Genomic DNA, 21,641 nt, shown 5'->3' with positions numbered 1-21,641 from the left:
AACTCCTTCTGTCTCTAAAGTGATGCCAAAGTATGGGTCATTGGAAGTCTTACCTTGAGGCCAGAGCAGTAGGATCCAGAGGAGCAAGGACTGGGAGAGCATTGTGACCCTGGCAGAGCTGGAGGCAGAGAGCTCTGAGCTCAGAGGGAGACAGATGGGAGATATTTGTATCACAGGCTGGGTTTGAGAAGGTGCCTTGGATATCAGCATGCAAAACAGTGCTGTCCCAGCCTGAACTTAAGGACCCTAGGAGTGGTTATATGCACATGGACGGAGTGGCCCAATTGTATTTCCTTGAAGGTGTGACCTCATGTGGCCTTTTTTTTTTCATTGCTGTATTAACTGCACCTGCACTAGACTGCACTTGGTGGTGGCTGTGGTAGATGTCCTATTTTGTTTATAAGCAGGGGAAGCCTGTCTGCTTTCCCAGGGGAGATGAGATGGCTCTAAGTCTAGAGACCAAGAGTTGATAATTGTCTACACAAAGAACAGAATTAAGAGAGGAAAGAGCTGAGTTAGATAGAAAACTAAGACCAGGGAATCAACAAAATTTATAGAGAGTGAAGGGCCCAGGCTTAGATGAAATGGAGACGGGAGCTGGGGGGTGAGGAAGAAGGACTCAGAGATGCTATGTTCTACTAGGTGTTGTGAGGAGAATGTGTCCCTTGCGTCGTTGAGGAGAAACGTTTATTCTTGTCTTCTGCATTTCTGTTATATCTTTCTGAAAGCTAAAAAGAAAAAAAAATATTGCTTGTCTTAACCTTTTTTTTTTGATGAGGAACCTTATGTCAAAAGGAACAAAATGGTTATTCAGTTGCTTTTTTGCTATTAAAGGACATCTTCTGCCTTCCTCCACTGATGTCTTGGCACAGCCCTGCCTCACTTAGGTGCAGTTCACTTGCAACTCAAGCTATCCTATCCTGATGTCATTGGTTCTCTTTCAGAAAGAAGAAACAACAACGACCAGCCCCCACCTTGGAATCTTTCCCTGTAGACAACCAGCTGGAGCCAGGTTGGTCCCTGAAATTCTTACCCCTTCTGTTAGGATTCAGGGCATGAAGGTCAGAGCACCCACTTGTAAGTATATGACTCATCATGTGGAAGAAATGAGGAAGGAAAGAGAAGAAAGGAGCATTGCCGAACTGGAACTCAACAGTTGGGCCCCCAGTGGGGCAGCTACTACTCCTCACAGATTGTTGTTTGAACTTCATTATTTTAAAAAATATATACATTTTAAAATTTTCAACATTCACTTTGTAAGATTTTGAGTTCTACATTTTCCCACCTGCTTACTACTCCACCATCAATGCATTAGTGTTCTAATTTTTACACATCTTCTCCAGCATTTATCATTTTCCTCTTCCGTCATGTTAACTAATACAACAGGTGTGAGATGGTACCTAAGAGTTCTTTGAATGTGCATTTCTCTAATCCATAGTGGTTAAGAGCATTTTTTTTCATGTGACTATAGATAGCTTTAATTTCTGCATCTGAAAAGTGCCTGTTCATATCCTTTGACCATTTGTCAATTGGGGAATGACTTGTATTCTTATAAATTTGTCTCAGTTCTCTCTGTATTTTAGAAATGAGGCCTTTATCAGAGATACTGGCTGTAAAAATTATTTCCAGCTTTCTGCTTCCTTTCTAATCTTGGTTGTATGGGTTTGTGTGCAAAAACTTTTAAATTAATATAATCACAATCACCATTTGCATTTCATAACGTTCTCTTTTTCTTGTTTTGTCATAAGTTTTCCCTGCTCCATAGATCTGACAGGCAAGCTATTCCTTGCTCTCCTAATTGCTTATATATCAGTCTTTTATCTAAATCATTTACCCATTTTGACTCTGTCTTGATATGGTGTGGAAGATGTTGGTCTGTGCCTAATTTCTGCCATACTATTTTCATTTTCCTAGCAGTTTTGTCAAATAGTTCTCATCCCAAAAGCTGGAGTCTTTGAGTTTATCAAATAGTAGATTATTATTGTCGTTGACTTCTGCGTCTTGTGTAACTAACCTGTTCCAGGGATCTGTCACTCTATTTCTTTGCCAGTACCAAGTAGTTTTGATGATTGTTGCTTTTTAATAGTTGTAGATCTGGTAGCCTAGGCCACCTTCCATTGCATTTCATTTAATTCCTTTGATATTCTGGATCTTTTGTTCTTCCAGAACAAAATTATTATTTGGTACTTTGATTGGAATGGCAATCAACAAGTAAATTAATTGGTAAGTTGTCATTTTGATTATATTAGCCAGGCATACCCATGAGCAGCTGATATTTTCCCAGTTATTTACATCTGATTGTTTCTTTATTCTTAAAGGGGACCAATGAAATCGGGAAGGTGATGTCTTGACTTGCCAGGGAGTTGGATTTAAGTGAGGCAGTGCCGTGCAAAGTCACCAGCCTCACTCTCTTCTGTAAAGACATGTGGGTCCAGTGGCAAGACATAGATCAGGATGACTATAAATGGTTCCTGAAACCTGAGAAAGAGAAATGAAAAACGAGACCTGGGAAAGACCTCTCTCCCACCACATCTGGGGCCATCTTGCCTCCTATCATCTTGACCTATATCTTAGCACAGGCTCTGATGGGTCAGAGGGGGAGAGTGAGGCTGATGTCTTTGCACAGCCCCTGCCTCACTTAAATCCAATTCACTGGCAAGTCAAGACATCCCCTCCTGTTGTCACTGATGCTCTTCCTCAAAGAAGGATAAACAACAAACAACAATCACCAGCCCCCACCTTGGAATCTTTCCCTGTAGACAAAACCAGCTGGAGCCAGCTTGGCCCCTCACCTTCTTACCCCATGGGTTAGGATTCATGGCATGAAGGACAAAATAACCAGAATGAAGTGGTTTTCCTTGCTCAGATCAGCCAGGGTGGCTGGCACCTCATGACTAGGGCTTGCTAGCTTCTCCTCTTCCTTCCTAAAGGCAAAAGAACTTGTCATGATCTCAAGATTGGGAAATCCATTTTGCTGTGCACTCATGGGACATCCCCCAGGGTGCAGGCTTGCTACCCTAGGATCTCCATTAAAGATGCTTTATTTCTCTACTTGTGGCTCTGGTTGATTTCAGGACTTGAAACTCACTTCTTAAGTATGACTTGTCAATCAATCAATCAATCAATTAATCAATCAATCACTTATTCAAAAGCAATTGATTACATGATTCCTCTGTGGTAGACTTTATGGATACATTGCATCTGGATATTCAACTTATTCTTATCTTAACATCTGCAAATGAATATGAGGTAATTTTCAGGGAAGGTGACATCGCCTTCTCAGGTAGAAGCCTAGACTTGAAAGGCTCTGAGGATTCTAAAAGGTAGAGGGGAGGGCCTGCCTGGCATCTATCCAGTACAAGTCATGGAGGTGGGAGATGGGAATGTTGGGTGTGTAGAAGAACAAGGTCAGGAATTGTCACCTGTGCCTTGGGGTGTTATTGCCTCTGACTCCTTGAAGTCTATGGGATGCCCTAGAGTTTGCTGAGCTTAGATTTGGTGTATAGGATGTGAGACCTGCTTGAGTCCTTCATTACCCAATGAAGGCCAAAAACATGGACTGGCCAATCAGAGAAGATGATTTAAGTCTTCTGGACTGAGATGCCAACAATCCTCTGGGATGGTCTCTGAGTGAACCTGAAATTTTCCTGCTGTGTCAGCAACCAGAAGATCAGATTAATCTTGCACAGCTATCCTGAGTCAGGGGCACTTCCTTGCTTTTATGGCCACATAATCCCCCATCCAAGTAAATAAACACTAACTGTTAGGGAAACATCAGAAAGGATATTTAAGCCTTAAGTTGTGGTTAGTGAAATGTTACTATTTAAGGTAAAAATTCCTGGGAATGTATCTGCACCTGCTCTTTCTCACTTGCTTGGTGCCACAGGGCTCTGAAAAATGTAAAAACAGTATGGGTGACATGTTTTGATTCATGTGTGAATTTCGTTAAGTGAAGCAGAGCTGCACGAAGTCGTCAGCCTCACTCTCTTCCAGAGTGATCAGAGTCTAGTGGCAGGGCAGAGTCAAGGTGACTGGTGGATGCTACATGCAGGGGTAACCTTGGCATTTTCCATGTGTAACCAAGCTCTAAGTGTCCACAGCCCCTGCTTCAGCCACCTTTGTGGCCATTGTAACAGATTGTTCTCATCTGCCATTCCACAAAGGGACGTCTTCACAGCCTTTGGTTAGACCCTTAATTCACCAATGGGATTGAGACCCCTTGTTGCCTTCAGTCAGGTTACCTGTGTGCATGTGTGTGTGTGTGTGTGTGTGTGTGTGTGTTGTGTGTGTGTGTGTTCTGACTGCTTTGGTCCCTTGAATACTTGTGTGCTTGTGGTCATGAATGCTAATTCCTCTATCCCCTCTCTGATCTGGCTCCAGTGCTGCTGCTACTCTGTCCAGGCCTGCCCCTCATCATGGGAGGGCAGTATCCTGGCCCTACTGGAATAGAGATAGCAGGCCTGTTGTCCTCAAATCAGGTTCTCAGGCATCTATCCCTGCAGATGGAGTTATGAATGATTCACATGCCAGTGAGTTCCCAGGGTGAGGAGAAAGACGATCCATCCTATAGATGAGGTTGCCTCAAGAACTTTAGGGACTGTTCACACACCTTGTCTGTCCTGGCTGGGGAAAAACAGCCAGAGTGAGACTGCAGGTCCATTCCCCTGCATTGTCTACAGCTTCCTCTTCAGAAGCAGCTCAGGTCTCCGGACTTAGGATTGGGAGCAGAGGACAGAGTAAGAATGAGAAGCAGACCACATGGGAAGATTTGTGGTCCTTGGCTAAAGCCTACCAGGCAGAAGATTCTTTCTCTTCTTCCTTTTTCTTTCTTCTTAACCTTTTCGACCAGGGTCCCTTTGACAAATGACTCCTGCAGCAGGGTTGAATTGGGCCCAGTTCTCCCTGAGGTGATGGTTTTCTCAAGCCTGTGACTCTGGGGAAGCAGCTGCTCCCTCTGCTGAAGGGCTGAGCAGGCTGGAAAGGATTTTGTTCAGGGCTGAAACACTGTGGGAATGGAGCATTATCATACTGAGAACAGTAGTAATCTGCCACATCCTCAGCCTCCACTGCATTGATGGTGAAGGTGTAATCTGTCCCAGAGCACTGCCACTGAACCGGGCAGGGACCCCAGACTGCAGGATGGAAAAAGTATAGATCAGGAGTTGGGAGACTGTCCTGGTTTCTGCTGGTACCATTGCATTGCCTTGCTAATGTTGGAACGCCTTGCAGTTGTGATGGTGACTTGGTGTTCTGCAGCCACAGACAGGGAGGCTGGGGACTGGGTCAATACAATGGCTGCTTGGGATACTAAAGAGAAGAAGAGATTTCAGTGAATGAAGAATCCTGTGTAGAGACAGTGCATGCAAGAGTAGTTCCCTTACCCTCAGACTGAGTCAGAGATGCCCACTGGAAAACTCCTTCTTCTCTAAAGTGGTGCCAACCTATGGCTCTTTGGAAGTTTACCTTGAGGCCAGAGCAGTAGTAGCCAGAGGAGCAAGGACTGGGAGAGCATTGTGATCCTTGCAGAGCTGGAGCAGAGAGCTCTGAGCTCAGAGGGAGACAGATGGGAGATATTTGTACCTCAAGCTGGATTTGAGAGGTGCCTTGGATATCACCATGCAAAACAGTCCTGGTCCAGCCTGAACTGAAGGACCAGGAGTGGTTATATGCACATGGAGGGAGTGGCCCAACTGTATTTCCTTGAAGGTGCGACCTCAGGTGGCCTCTTTTTTTATTGCTGTATGAAATGCATCGGCCTTAAGCTGGACATGGTGGTGGCTGTGGCAGGTGGCTAATTGTGATTATAAAAGGTAGGAAGGGTGGCAAGCAGGGGTGGGGGCTCTCTTCCCAGAGAGATCAGATGGTTTTGGGTCTAGAGACCCAGAGTTGATAAGTGTCTATGCAAAGAATAGAATTAAGAAAGAAAAGACCAGGGAACCAAAAATTTAAAGAAAGCAAAGGGCCCAGTTAGATGAAATGTAGCTGAAGGTTACTTGGAAATTCTTTGGTTTACCAGGGGTTATGGGGAGAATGTGTCCCTTGAGTTGTTGGGGGGAGATGTTTATTCTTCTGTCCTTATTTCTGTTACATTTCTAAAAGCTAAAAAGAAAGAATGAAAGGATTGCTTTTCTCAGCCTTTCTTTTTGTAGGCAGGGAAAGTGAGGCCAAAAGGAGTGACATGGTTATTCAGTTACCTTTTTCCTATTAAAGTCATCATCTCTTTCCTCCCTCAGAAAGTTTCCACACCAATCAACAGTGGGATCAAGCCTGTTGCACTTGTAGTATTTCCTGGTTGGTGAGATAGGGAGATCAAGTCACAAAACAATTTGAGAGGGGAAGACCCTCAGTGTTCCTAGACAGAACAGAAACAATTGCTATTTATACTCACTCTGAGCTGCAAAGCTCAAACAATGACCAACAGAAGCTGGGGCTGGGACTTATTATTGGCCAGTTGGTGAGACCCAGAGTGATTTGTATTTCAGGCATATGGAAGTATCTCCATTTGAATCTGAATGTGCTTTATCAAAGCCTGGTTTTCCAGAGCTCAATCTCAAGAAATTTATATTGCTTTCATTAGAATACCTATATGTAAGTATATGACTCCCCACAGGGAGGAAATGAAGAAGAAAGGAAGGAGAGAAGGAAGGAGCATTGCCCAACTGGAACTGAACAGTTGGGTCCCGGTGAGGCAGCTATTACCACTCACAGACTGTTGTTTGTCCTTCATTCTTTTTTAAACAAAATTATGTATTTTTAGTTTTCAACATTCACTTTTATAAAGTTTTGAGTTCTAAATTTTTCAGTCAGTTCACAACTCCACCAACAATGCATTAGCATTCCACTTTTCCCACATCATCTCTAACATTTATCATTTTCTTGTTTTGTCATGTTAGCCAATCTGATAGGTGTCATATGGTATTTCAGAGTTGTTTTAATGTGTATTTCTCTAATCAATAATGATTTAGAGCATTTTCTTATATGCTATGCTTAGCTTTAATTTCTTCATCTGAAAACTACCTGTTCGTATTCTTTGACCAGTTATCAATTGGAGAATGACTTGTATTCCTATCAATTTGACTTAGTTCTGTATATGTTTGTGAAATGAGGGTTTTATCAGAGACACTGGCTGTTAAAATTGTTTCCCAGCTTTCTGCTTCCCTTGTAATCTTGGTTGCATTGGCTTTGTCCAAAACCTTTTTATTTTGATGTAATCAAATTTTCCATTTTGCATTTCATGTTTTCTGTGTCTTGTTTGGTCATTCATTCTTCCATTCTCCATAGATCTAACAGGTAAACTATTCCTTGCTCTCCTAATTACTTCTAGTTTCACCCTTTATGTCTAAATCGTGTACCCATTTTGATCTTATCTTTTGGTATATGGTATAAGATGTTGGTCTATGCCTAATTTCTCCCATACTGTTTTCCTGTTTTCCCAGCAGCTGTTGTCAAAAGTGAGTTATTATTCCAGAAGCTGGAGTCTTTGGTTTATCAAACAGTAGATTACTATAGTCATTGACTACTGTGTCCTGTACATAAACTATTCCAGGGATCTACCACCAAGAAATTTTTGATTGCTGCCTTAACATACAATTTTCAATCTTGTATGGCTAGGCCACCTTCCATTGCATTTCTTTTAATTAATTCCCTTGATATTCTGGACTCTTTGTTCTTCCAGATGAATTTTATTATTATATTTCTAGCTCTCTAAAATACTTTTTTGGTAGTTTGACTGATATGGCACTGAATAGGTAAATTAATTTGGATAGAGTTGTCATATTTATTATTTTAGCCTAGTCTACCCATGAGCAGCTGATATTTTCCCCATTATTTAGATCTGATTTCTCCTTCATTCTTCAAGAGGATAAGTGACATCAGGAAGGTGATGTCTTGACTTACAAGTGAACTGGATTTAAGTGATGCAGGGCTGTGCAAAGGAACCAGTCACACTCTCACCTCCAGAGCTCTCTGGGTCCAGGGGCAAGACATAGATCAGGATGTCTGGGTCCAGTGGCAAGACAGGATGACTGTAGATGGTCACTGCAACCTGAAAAAGAGAAATGAAAAACTGAGACCTGGGAATGAGCTCTCTCCCACTGCATCTTGGGCCATATTCCTTATCATGTTGACCTATGTCTTATTACTGGCCTCTGATGAGCCTAAAGGAGAGAGTGAGACCGATGTCTTTGCACAACCCTGCCTCACTTAAATCCAATTCACATACGGATAACATCTTCCTGAGGAGGAAGTGATTCGACAAAGTAATAAGACTGAGGTACAATTGTGATACATTTCGAATTAAATAGGATGGCCAATTGTGAGAGAAAAGCAACAAGATTTGACTGTTTCCTCCCAGAATTACATACAGGTCTGAATGGGCTTTATGAAGGCCTGGTTTTCCAGAACTCAGTCTGAAGCAGTTTATATTCCTTTGGTGAGAGCCCCCAACTGCAAGTGTGTGATTCCGCATGGGGAGGAAGGGAGTAAGAAAGAAATTGAGGAAGAAAGGTAGAAATGAGGGACAGCTGGGTGGCACAGTAGATAGAACACTGGCCTTGAGATCTCGAGGATCTGAGTTCAAATCCAGCCTTAGACCAAACACTTGACACTTACTTACTATCTGTGTGACCCTGGGCAAGTCACTTAACCCCAATTGCCCTAAAAAAAAATGAAAGAAGGTAAGGAATGAAGGAAGAAGCATTGCTTAACTGGAGCTGGCCAGTTGTGGACCGCAATGGGGCAGCTACTACTCTTCACATCTTGATGTTTGTTCTTCATTCTTTTTAAAAAAAAAATTATTTATTTTTTGTTTTCCACATTCACTTTGATGAGTTATTGAGTACTAAATTTTTGGACCAGTTTACAACTCCCCTAACAATGCATTAGTGTTCTAATTGTTATACATCTTCCCCAGTGGGGCAGCTATGCCTCTTCACAGATGGTTGCTCATCCTTTGTCTTGAAGAGACTAATGACATCAGGAAGGTGATGTTTTGACTTGGAAGTGAATTGGATTTAAGTGAGGCAAGGCTGTGCAAAGTCTGCAGTCTCACTCTCTGCTCCAGAGCATCTGAGTCCAGTAGTAAGATATCAGGATGACTGAAGAAGACCTCTGAGACCAGAGGAAGAGAAGTGAAAACCTGAGACCTAGGAAAGACCTCTCTTCCATTGAATTCATGGCCATCACATTGTCTTCACCTAGAGGAAAGAGTAAGAATGAGGGCAGCTCCTGGAAGCAGACCGCATGGAAAGATTTGTGGTCCCTGGCTAAAGCACAACAGGCAGAAGATTCTTTCTTTTCCTCCTTTTTCTCTCCCTTCTCCTTCTTTCCGCGTCAACCAGGGTCCCTGAGACAAATGACTCCTGCAGCAGGGCTGAAGTGGGCCCAGTTCTCACCTAAGGGCAGTGGTTTTCTAAAGCCAGTGACTGTGGGGTAGCAGCTGCTGCCCTCTGCTGAAGGGCTGAGCATCCTGGGGAGGTTTTTGTTCAGGGCTGAAGCACTGTGGGAATGGACTAGTATGAAATTGGGAACAGTAAAAATCTGCCACATCCTCAGCTTCCATTGCACTGATGGTGAAGGCGAAATCAGTCCCAGAGCCACTGCCACCAAACCAGGCAGGGATCCCAGCCTGCAGGGTGGAAGCAGCATAGATCAGGAGCTTTGGAGACTGTCCTGGTTTCTGCTGGTAGCAGGCCATGTTGTTGCTAATGCTGGAACTGGCCTTGCAGCTGATGGTGACTCTGTCTCCTGGAGCCACAGACAGGGAGGCTGGGGACTGGGTCACCTTAATAGCTGCCTGGGATTCTAAAGGAGAAAAAGAAAGACGTTTCAGTGAATGATGAATCTTGTGTAGAGACAGTGAATGCAGGAGTAGTTCCCTCACCCTCAGGCTGTGTCAGAGATACCCACTGGAAGACTCTTTCTGTCTCTGAAGTGGTGCCAACCTATGGCCATTTGGAATTCTTACCTTGAGGCCAGAGCAGTAGAAGCCAGAGGAGCAAGGAGTGGGAGAGCATTGTGACCCTTGCAGAGCTGGAGGCAGAGAGCTCTGAGTTCACTGATGGACTGATGGGAAGATATTTGTATCTCAGGCTGAGTTTTTGAAAAGTCCCTTGGACATCACCATGCAAAACAGTGCTGGTCCAGCCTGAAATGAAGGACCCCAGGAGTGGTTATATGCACATGCAGGGAGAGGCCTAACTTTATTTCATTGAAAATGTGACCTCGTGTGGTCTTCTTTTTAATTGCTGTAGTAAATGTACATGCCTTAGGCTGGACATGGTGATGGCTGTAGCAGATGGCCAAGTGTGGTTACAAGCAGGTGGAGGCCTGTCTACCTTCCCAGGAGAGATCAGATGGCTCTGAGCCTAGAGACCAAGAGTTGATGAGTGTCTACGCAAAGAATAGAATGAAGAAAGGGAAGAAGGAGCTGAGTTAGAAAGAAAACTAAGACCAGGAACCAACAAAATTCAGAGAGTTAAGGGCACAGGTTTAGATGAAATGGAGATGGAGGCTACTTGGAGATGCTCTGGTTTACTAGGTGTTGTGGGGTGAATGTGTCCCTTGAGTTTTTGTTGGATGTGGGGAGAGAGAATATGTTTATTTTTCTCTTCTGTATTTCAGTTATATCTTTCTGAAAGCTAAAAAGAAAAAAAGGGATTGCTTGTTTCAACCTTTCTTTTTGTATTTGGGGAAACTGAGGCCAAAAGGGGTGAGTGGTTATTCAGGTGCCTTTTTCATCTCGTTTTCTCTACTCAGAAAACTGTCACCTTGTATCAGGCCTTCATCATCTCTAGGGTGGACTCTTGCCATGACTGTCTGGTTGGTTTCCATGCCTCCACTTTCTCCCCACTCCAGCCAATGCCGTACTCAGCTGTGAAATGGATCATCTGAGACAGCAGCTCTCTCCATGTCACCTCTTCTACTCCAGAAACTGCAGTCCCTCTGTATTACCTCCAGGATCAAACAAAAAATCCTTTAAATCCATTCAGACCTTGGCCAATTCCTCCCTTTCCTATTTCCTCACACTCTACCCCTTCCAAGCACCCCATGATCTCGTGACACTGGCCTTCTCTCTGTTTCTCATAAAGGACCCTCCTCTGTCTCTGTGCCCCTTCAGTGCCTTCCCATGTGCCTGGAATGCTCTTCTTCCTCACTTCCACTTCCTGGCTTCACGTCCTTCATTTTTGCTCTGAAACAAACATGTGGGGAAACTTCCAGTGATATTTTCTTGCTACTATGATCTCCCCAAGCAGTCTTTTCTGTAATGCCCATATGTCATGCTGAACAGAGGAGTGTCTGTGGCAGCTATCTGACTGAGTGTGCCTTTTCAGTTTAAAATTTTTAATATTGAACTTAAACACTAAGAGAAGAACATTTCCATACCTGCAGCAGAACACAGAAAGAGGATTCTGTGTGAAACTATGAACCTCTCTTTCACACAGCTTGCAGAAGTATAATAAAGTGGATCCCTGTCACTGGAAACTGTCATGCTTATCTATACTTCCTTCTGTTCTTTGTTGCATTTAAGCAGATGATTCAATGGTCTACTATTTTCTCCCCCTCATGATTGCTCTTACCTCGTTGCGGAATTAAAAACTGAGAAGAAATAAAGAAAACACATCCCCTGTAACATACAAGCACAGTCAAGCAGAATGACTCTAGACAGTATCAGAGTTCACTTTCTGCATCTGTTGTCCCTCCTACCTTTGTCAGATGGTTAACACTTCTTCTCTGAGTTCTTCTAAAGACATGGTTCAGAGTTGTTTGTTTTCACCATGAGGATGTCCTCATACTCTCTGAAACTGGACTTTGCAGCTGATTTTGACTGTCTCTTGGAGGAAGTGATTGGACAAAGTAATCAGACAAAAGTATAATATGATATATTTCTAATGAAATAGGATAGCAAATGTTGAGAGAAAAGTAACAAGATTGACTGTTTCCTCTAAGAATTATATACAGGTCTATATCATTGGCTTCCAAAATTTATCTATCACAGAAATTCAGTCTTTAGGCATGCTTTGGTAATACGTTTTGGAATTTGTATTTTCCATTATGAAAGTAACTGTCTGATATTTTTAAAAGGCAGAAGAGCTCATTTTATGTTGGACCCTCAGATAGTAAAAGATTCTTATACCAGATATAGGATGCAGGTAAGCACAGAGACAGCAAATGGTATATAAAGTGAAATTCTCTGAAGTTTCAAAGTTGGAGAACCAAATTTAAGTGATTGTAGTAACTTATGTTAAGTGAGAATTATCTAGGAACTTCTAAATCTGAACCAGTGAAGCAGAACTCCTCTTTAGAATAGTCTTGAGAATAAAACTTGTCCAAGAAAGGATATCTAGAGACCAGAAAACTATATGGGACATTTGGGACTAAAAGGTACTGATTAAATGAACACTGAGAATAGATTCCTGGGATACAAGGAGACCAAATGTTAGTTAACATTGGTAATAATATATGGTTTATGTTTATGTTTTCTTGGTTACCTTGGTGACATGTAAATTTCCCTTACCAAAGCTAGTCTATTGTGAGTCCTCTGAGTGGTTTAATCTATTCCTGACTGAAGCTACTTATGCAATTATGGGCATTGTGAGAAAAACTTTGTTATATTGTTTGAACCTGCACCATGTTTATGTGTCTTTAAAGAAGGACCTACATTCTGCTATTTATTCTCAATTGCCAACTGATATGTCTTCTAAGAGCCTGTCAGGCCTTTCTGAGTACTCCCACAGCTGCCTCGTTGTGGATGTGGACTCCTGGATCATCTGAAGGCCCCAGCTACAAGTGGACATCTCTTTCCACTCCCTGAGGAAGAGTGAAGTCTTCCCTATGACTTCCTTCGCCAGCAGTTGGCACCTTTGGGCACATCTTTGGCCAAAAGGAGGGAGATGTGAACCATTTTTCAGCCTCCCAAGACCTGAGAAAGTCCTAAAACATAGATTGGACAGTCAGGAGAAAGACATTTTTGGCTACTCTGAGCTTAACCTACCATAATGCTTTGCATGATCTGGCACAACAGACATGCTTTGTTTTGCTCTCTGAGTGCAACTAAAATGCTCCTTCCTGTGTTAGCAACTAATTACAAGGCTAGATGAAACTGATCCTGAGCATTCTTCTGTTTGTGACTCCCAAGGGCAGGATGCTTTGAACTGGACGCTCTCTTGAAGGATGAGACTTTTTCTTATGTTGGTAATTTATGGACACGCATTATACTACGTTATGCTATATATATTCATGTTAATGAGAAAAGAAACACAGAAATCCTGCATCTATAATGTCAATGGACACCTTGACATTCTCTTAGTCTTATTGCATTTACAATCTATGCAATTAAGAAATTCCTTCCTCATATCGTGGTTAACACCTATGGAAACTCTAATTTTGGCTGACATAGGCATCCTGAGGCAGGAAGGGAGGGGTGAGAGGGAATTACTGTGAAGATCTAATAGCCCTTTGGTCTATCCATCCTTGGGCTCATTTTCACAGTGAACTCTCATGCTTATCTCTGTATGCATATTTCACAAACTTTGTGAGAAATAAACATGTACATGCAGCCGGATTTTGTTTGTCTTTGTTTTTCTTGTTTATGTTCTTTTTAGGTAACTGCAGATAAGTGAGTTGCCCAGGGTCACACAGCTAGCAAGTGTCAAGTGTGTAGTCTGAGGGCAGGTTTGAACTCAGATCCTCCTGACTTCAGGGTCGGTGCTCTCTCCACTGTGTCCCCTAGCTGCCCTGTTTGTCTGTCTTAGAATGAACTCAGTAATGGCTGACAAAACATAAGTCTGAAGTCTTTAAAGAAAGCAGTTGGGGAATGGCTGACTAAATTATGATCTACAATAGTAGTACACTGTGAAAAAGCTGGTTTCAGAGAAACCAGAGAAATTTATAAAAATGTGCTGATGTAGATTGACATAAAAAGACCAGGAGATCAAATGATTGAGTAGTAACAACAGTAGGCCTGGTACCTAGGCCATGCATGGTGGCCCAAGCTTGTCATCCCTGCTACCAGGGAGGCTGAGGCTGGTGCATTGCTTGAGCCTAGAAGTTAGGAGCAGCAGCTGGGCTGTGGCCAGATCCGGTGTCCAGACCATGTCTGGCACCAATAGCAGCCCTGGCCTTTTCCTCCCCAGGAGGCTGCCTAAAGACTTGCCAACTGGTCCGGATCAGAAAGAGAGCACCTCAAAGCTTTCGTGTCAATCAGCAGTGGGATCCAGCCTGTGAGCAGCCGTTGTATTTCCAGCCAGTTGAGATAGGGAGATTTAGGCCCAAAACAATTTGGGAGGGGAAGATCTCTGGGTTTCTGTCCAGAGCAAGAATAATTGCTATTTACACTCCTTTTGGGCCTTCAAATCCCAAACAGTGACCCAGAGAGGCTTGGGCTGGGAGTTATTATTGGCCAATCAGTGAGAGCCAGAGTGTCCTGGGCTGAGATCATAGTGAAGTATCTCCATTTGAATCTGAATGGGCTTTATCAAAGCCTGGGTTTCCAGAGTTCAGTCTCAAGCAACTTATATTCCTTTGGTCAGAGCCCCCAAATGCAAGTGTATGATTCCCCATTGGGAGGAAGAGAGGAAGAAAGAAATTGAGGAAGAAAGGAAGGAATGAAGGAAGGAGCATTGCCCAACTGGAACTGAACTGTTGGGTCCCCAGTGAGGCAGCTATTACTACTCACAGACTATTTTTTGTCCTTCATTCTTTTTTTAACAAAATTATTTATTTTTAGTTTTCAATATTCACTTTTATAAGGTTTTGAGCTCTAAATTTTTGAATCAGTTCACAACTCCACCAACAATGTATTAGTATTCCACTTTTCCCACATTTATCTAGCATTTATCATTTTCTTGTTTTGTCATGTCAGCCAATCTGATAGGTGTGATGTGATACTTTAGAGTTTTTTTATGTGCATTTCTCTAATCATTAATGATTTGGAGCATTTTTATATGCTATATTTAGCTTTAATTTCTTCATCTGAAAACTGCCTATTCATATTCTTTGACCTTTTATCAATTGGAGAATGAATTGTATTCTTATCAATTTGACACAGTTCTGTAAATGTTTGAGAAATGAGGCTTTTATCAGAGATATTGGCTCTAAAATTGTTTCCCAGCTTTCTGCTTCCCTTGTAATCTTGCTTGCATTGCCTTTCTCCAAAACCTTTTTAACTACATGTAATCAAAATTTCCCATTTTCATTTCACACGTTTCTCTCTCCTGTTTGGTTATTCATTCTTCCATTCTCCACAGATCTAACAGGTAAACTATTCCTTGCTCTCCTAATTGCTTCTAGTTTCACCCTTTATGTCTACATCGTGCACCCATTTTGACCTTATCTTGGTATATGGTGTAAGATGTTGGTCTGTGCCTAGTTTCTGCCATGTGGTCTTCCTGTTTTCCCAGCAGTTGTTGTCAAACAGTGAGTTACTATCCCAGAAGATGGAGTTTTTGGGTTTATCAAATAGTAGATTACTGTAGTCATTTTACTGCGTCTTGTGTATATAACCTATTCCTTTGATCTACCACTCCATTTTTTAGTGAGTACCAAGAAATTTTGATGATTGCTGCCTTCACATACAGTTTTAGATCTTGTATGGCTAGGCCACCTTCCCTTGCATTTGTTTTAATTAATTCCCTTGATATTCTGGACTCTTTGTTCTTCCAGATGAATTTTGTTTTTATATTTTCTAGCTCTGTAAAAGAATTTTTAAATTGATATGGCAGTGAATAAGTAAATTAATTTGGGTAGAGTTGATATTTTTCTTATGTTAGCCTGGTCTACCCACGAGCAACTGATATCTTTTCCATCATTTAGATCTGATTTGTCCATCATTCTTGAAGAGGATCAGTGACATCAGGAAGGTGATGTCTTGACTTACAAGTGAACTGGACTTAAGTGATGCAGGGCTGTGCAAAGGAACCAGTCACACTCTCACCTCCAGAGCTATCTGGGTCCAGGGGCAAGACAGAGATCAGGATGTCTGGGTCCAGTGGCAAGACAGGATGACTGTAGATGGTCACTGCAACCTGAGAAAGAGAAATGAAAACCTGAGACCTGGGAATGAGCTCTGTCCCACTGCATCTGGGGCCATCTTGCTTATCATCTTGACCTATGTCTTACTACTGGCCTCTGATGAACCTGAAGGAGAGAGTGAGATCGATGCCTTTTCACAACCCTGCCTCACTGAAATCCAATTCACATATGGATAACTTCCTCCTGAGGAGGAAGTGATTGGACAAAGTAATGAGACCGAGGTGTAATTGTGCCACATTTCTAATTAAATAGGATGGCCAATTGTGAGAGAAAAGCAACAAGGTTCGACTGTTTCCACTAAGAATTACATAGAGATCTGAATGGGCTTTATCAGAGTCTGGTTTTCCAGAGCTCAGTCTGAAGCAATTTATATTCCTTTGGTGATTGCCCCCAAATGCAAGTGTGTGATTCCCCATGAGGAGGAAGGGAGTAAGAAAGAAATTGAGGAAGGAAGGAAGAAATGAGGGGCAGCTAAGTGGCACAGTGCATGGACCAGTGGCCCTAAGATCAGGAGTATCTGAGTTCAAATATAGCCTTAAACCAAACACTTGACAATTACTATCTGTGTGACCCTGGGCAAGTCACTTAACCCCAATTGCCTAAAAAAAAAAAAGAGAGAAAGGTAGGAATGAAAGAAGGATCACTGCCAACTACTACTATTCACAGATTGTTGTGTGTCTTCCATTCTTTTTTTTTAAAATTATTTATTTTTAGTTTCCCACATTCAATTTGATAAGATTTTTAGTTATAAATTTTTGGACCAGTTTACAGCTCCACTAACAATGCGTTAGTGTTCTAATTGTTACACATCTTCCCCAGTGAGGCAGCTATGTCTTTTCACAGATGTTGCTTATTCTTTGTCTTAAAGAGACTAATGACATCAAGAAGACGATGTTTTGATTTGGAAGATAATTTGATTTAAGTGAGGCAAGGCTGTGCAAAGTCTACAGTCTCACTCTCTGCTTCAGAGCCATCTGAGTCCAGTAGCAAGATATAGATCAGGATGACTGGAGATGGCCTGTGACACCTGAGAAAGAGAAAAGAAAAACTGTCATTGAGGAAAGACCTCTCTCGTGGTGAATCAGTAGCCATCCCGTTACTTCACCTATGAGGTCAGAGTAAGAATGAGGGCAGCTCCTAGAAGAAGACCACATGGCGAGGTTTGTGGTCCCTGGCTGAAGCACGCCAGGCAGAGGATTCTTTGTCTTCCTCCTTTACCTCTCTCTTCTTACTCTTTCTACTTCAACCAGGTCCCCTGGTACAAATGGCTCCTGCACCTGGGCTGAATTGGGCCCAATTCTCCCCTGAGGGCTGTGGTTTCCTGAAGCCTGTGACTGTGGGGAAGCAGCTGCTGCCCTCTGCTGAAGGGCTGAGCAGCCTGGGGAGGTTTTTGTTCAGGGCTGAAACACTGTGGGAATGCAGTACTATAATAACCATAACAGTAATAATCTGCCACATCTTCAGCCTCCACTGCACTGATGGTGAGGGTGAAATCTGTCCCAGAGCCACTGCCACTGAACCTGGCCAGGGATCCCAGAGTACAGGGTGGAAGCATCATAGATCAGGAGCCTGGGAGACTGTCCAGGTTTCCGCTGGTACCAGGACATGTAGTTGCTAACGCTGGAACTGGCCTTGCAGCTGATGGTGACTTGGTCTCCTGCAGCCACAGACAGGGAGGCTGGGGACTGGGTCAACTCAATGGCTGCCTGGGATTCTAAAGGAGAAGAAGAAAGAGATTTCAGTGAATGAAGAATCCTGTGTAGACACAGTGAATGCAGGAGGAGTTCCCTTACCCTCAGGCTGTGTCAGAGATGCCCACTGTAAAACTCCTGTTCCTAAAGTTATGCCAAACTATGGGTCATTGGAAGTCTTACCTTGAGCCCAGAGCAGTAGGATCCAGAGGAGCAAGGACTGGGAGAGCATTGTGACTCTTGCAGAGTTCGAGGCAGAGAGCTCTGAGCTCAGAGGGAGACAGATGGGAGATATTTGTATTTGAGGCTGGGTTTGAGAAGGTGCTTGGATATCACCATGCAAAACTGTGCTGGCCCAGCCTTAAGTGAAGGACCCCAGGAGTGGTTATATGCACATGGAGGGAGTGGCCCAATTGTATTTCCTTGAAGGTGTGACCTCATGTGTCCTTTTTTTTTATATTGCTGTATTAAATTCACCTGCCTAGTCTGGACATGGTGGTGACTGTGGCAGGTGTCCTATTGTGGTTATAAGCAGGGGAAGCCTGTCTACTTTCGCAGGGGAGATCAGATGGCTCTGAGTCTAGAGACCAAGCGTTGACAAGTGTCTCCGCAAAGAACAGAATGAAGAAAGAGAGGAAGGAGCTGAGTTAGAAAGAAAACTAAGACCAGGGAATCAACAAAATTTATAGAGAGTTAGGGGCCCAGGCTTAGACGAAATGAAGATGGGTGGGGGGAGGGGAACTTGCAGATACTATGGTCTACTAGGTGTTGTGAGGAGAATGTGTCCCTTGCGTTGTTGAGGAGAAATGTTTACTCTTGTCTTCTGTGTCTCTGTTATATCTTTCTGAAAGCTAAAAAGGAAAAAAAAAGATTGCTTGTCTTAAGCTTTTTTTGTTTTTGTGGATGGGGAAACTGAGGTCAAAAGGAGCAAAATGGTTATTCAGTTGTTTTTTTCCTATTAAAGTACATCTTCTCCTTTCTTCCCCTGATGTCTTTGCACAGCCCTGCCTCACTTAGGTCCAGTGCAAGTAAAGCCATCCCCTCCTGATGTCATTGGTCCTCCTGCAGAAAGAATGATAAAGAAGAAACAACAACGACCGGCCCGCATCTTGGAGTCTTTCAGGATATGACTCATCATATGGAGGAAATGAGGAAGGAAAGAGAGAAGGAAGGAGCATTGCCCAAGTGGAACTGAACAGTTGGGTCCCCAGGGGTGCAACTATTACTCCTTAGAGATTGTTGTTTGTACTACATTCTTTTGAAAAAAAATACATTTATTTTTAGTTTTCAACATTCACTTTTATAAGATTTTGAGTTCTAAATTTTGCACGTGCTTAGTATTCCACCATCAGTGCATTAGTGTTCTAATTTTTACACATATTCTCCAGCGTTTATCATTTTCCTCTTCTGTCATGCTAACTAATACAACAGGTGTGAGATGGTACCTAAGAGTTCTTTTAATGTGCATTTCTCTAATCAATAGTGATTAAGAGCATTTTTTTATGTGACTATAGATAGCTTTAATTTCTGCATCTGAAAACTGTCTGTTCATATCCTGTGACCATTTGTTAAGTGGGGAGTGATTTGTGTTCTTATAAATTTGTCTCAGTTCTCTCTGTATTTCAGAAATGAGGCCTTTATCAGAGATACTGGCTGTAAAAATTATTTCCCAGCTTTCTGCTTCTTTCTGATCTTGGTTGTATGGGTTTGTTTGTGCAAAACTTTTAAATTAATATAATCACAATCACCACTTGGCATTTCATAACGTTCTCTTTTTCTTGTTTTGTCATAAGTTCTTCCCTGCTCCATAGATCTGACAGGTAAACTCTTCCTTGCTCTCCTAATTCCATATAGTATCAGTCTTATATCTAAATCTTGTACTCATTTCGACTCTATCTTGATATGGTGTGTAAGATGTTGTTCTGTGCCTAATTTCTGCCATACTATTTTCATTTTCCTAGCATTTTTTGTAAAATAGTTAGTTCTTATCCCAAAAGCCGGAGTTTTTGAGTTTATGAAATAGCGAACATTTTGTTATTTATTCTAAGTTGCCAACTGATATGTCTTCTAAGAGCCTCTCAGGTGTTTCTGAGGACTCCCACAGCTGGTACCTTGTGGATGTGCACTCCTGGATCATCTGAAAGCACCAGCTACAAGTGGACATGTCTTCCCACTCTGTGAGGAAGAGTGAAGTCTTCCCTATACCTGGATTGGCCTGCAGGAGCATCTTTGGGCACACCTTTGACCACAAGGAGGAGGATGTGAACCATTTTTAAGCCCCCAAGACCTGAGAAAATCCTAAAACCTAGACTGGACAATCAGGAGAAAGACATTTTTGGCCTGCTATGAGCTTAACCTACCATAATGCTTTGCATGCTCTGGCATAACAGACATGTCTTGTTTTGCTCTCTGAATGCAACCAAAATGCTCCTTCCTGTGTCAGCAACTAACTAGAAGGCTGGATGAAACTGATCCAGAGCATTCTTCTGTTTATGACTCACAAGGACAGGATGCTTTGAACTGGACGCTGTCTTGAATGATGAGACTTTTCCTTATTTTGGTATTTTATACACATGCGTGATGCTATGTAATGCAATATGTATTCATGTTAATGATAAAAGAAACACAGAAATCCTCCATCTATAATGTCAATGGACTCCTTGACATTCTCTTATGTCATTGTATTTACAGTCTATCTAACTAAGAAATTCCCTTCTCATATTATGGGTAACACATATGGAGGCTCTAATTTGGCTGACATAGGCATCCTGAGCCAGGAAGGGAGGGATTGGTGAGAGGGAATTACTGTGAAGATCTAAGAGCTCCTTTGTTTACCTGTCTTTGGGGTCATTTTCACAATGAGCTCCCATGCTTATCTCTATATGCATGTTCCAGAAGCTTTCAGAGAAATAAACATGTACATGCAGCCTGGTTTTCTTTATTTTTCTTTTTCTTTTTTAATTTTAGGCAACTGTAATTATGTAACTTTCCCGGGGTCACAGAGCTAGTAAATGCCAAGTGTTTGGTCTGAGGCCAGATTTGAATTCAGGTCCTCCTGACTTCAGGTTTGGTGCTCTATGCACTGCACCACCTAGCTGCCCCAGTTTGTCTTTCTTAGAATGACCTCAGTAATGGCTGACAAAGCATAAGTCTGAAGTCTTAAAGAAAGCAGTTGGGGAATGGCTGAGTAAATTAGAGTCTATAATAGTAGTACACTGTGAAAAAGCTGGTGTCGGAGAAACCAGAGAAAGTTATAAAAATGTACTGATGCAGAGTGACATGAAACGACCAGGAGATCATATGATTGAGTAATGACAACACTAGGCCTGGTCCATAGCCATGCACGGTGGCCCAAGCTTGTCATCCCTGCTACCAGGGAGGCTGAGGCTGGTATATTGCTTGAGCCTAGAAGTTAGGAGCAGCAGCTGGGCTGTAGCCAGATCCGGTGTCCAGACCAAGTCTGGCACCAATAGCAGCCCTGGCCTCTTCCTCCCCAGGAGGCTGCCTAAAGACCTGCCAACTGGCCCAGGTCAGAAAGACAGCACCTCAAACTTTCATATCAATCAACAGTGGGATCCAGCCTGTGAGCAGCTGTTGCATTTCCATCCAGTTGAGATTGGAAGACCTAAGCCGAAAATGCTTTTGGAGGGGAAGATCTCTGGGTTTCTGTCCAGAGCAGGAAGAATTGCTATTTACACTGTCTTTGGGCCTTCAAATCCCAAACAGTGACCCAGGGAGGCTTGGGCTGGGACTTAATATTGGCCAATCAGTGAGAGCCAGAGTGTTGTGTATTGAAATCATAGTGAAGTATCTCCATTTGAATCTGAATGGGCTTTATGAAAGCCTGGGCTTCCAGAGTTCAGTCTCAAGCAATTTATATTCCTTTAGTCAAGGCCCCCAAATGCAAGTGTATAATTCCCC

At 42.6% G+C, this 21,641-nt stretch overlaps 1 protein-coding gene, 1 long non-coding RNA gene and 3 gene segments (V, D, J or C); 2 read left to right on the top strand and 3 right to left on the bottom strand.

The window, feature by feature from the left end:
• LOC110204017 (uncharacterized) overlaps positions 1 to 21,641 on the top strand; it is a 180,725-nt gene that overhangs the window by 70,259 nt on the left and 88,825 nt on the right. The gene's annotated exons all lie outside the window — the stretch shown is intronic.
• Positions 1 to 21,641, bottom strand: part of LOC110204203 (immunoglobulin kappa variable 1-8-like) — a 28,775-nt gene that overhangs the window by 3,307 nt on the left and 3,827 nt on the right.
• LOC144455751 (uncharacterized) lies at positions 286 to 20,646 on the top strand. The gene is made up of 2 exons (XR_013484475.1): positions 286 to 1,012; positions 18,723 to 20,646. It is a non-coding gene; the product is annotated as an uncharacterized LOC144455751 (long non-coding RNA).
• Positions 9,397 to 10,257, bottom strand: LOC110204207 (immunoglobulin kappa variable 1-27-like). The segment is given in 2 exon segments: positions 9,397 to 9,801; positions 9,965 to 10,257. Coding segments are annotated over 2 exon segments (441 nt in total).
• LOC110204205 (immunoglobulin kappa variable 1-27-like) lies at positions 17,453 to 18,105 on the bottom strand. The segment is given in 2 exon segments: positions 17,453 to 17,743; positions 17,904 to 18,105. Coding segments are annotated over 2 exon segments (303 nt in total).

The sequence above is a fragment of the Phascolarctos cinereus genome, unplaced genomic scaffold, assembly GCF_003287225.1.
Source record: "Phascolarctos cinereus isolate Bilbo 61053 unplaced genomic scaffold, phaCin_HiC Scaffold_2;HRSCAF=192, whole genome shotgun sequence".
Classification (NCBI taxonomy): Eukaryota; Metazoa; Chordata; class Mammalia; order Diprotodontia; family Phascolarctidae; genus Phascolarctos; species Phascolarctos cinereus.
Note: the sequence above shows the minus strand (reverse complement) of the source record. Positions and strands in the feature narration are given on the sequence as shown.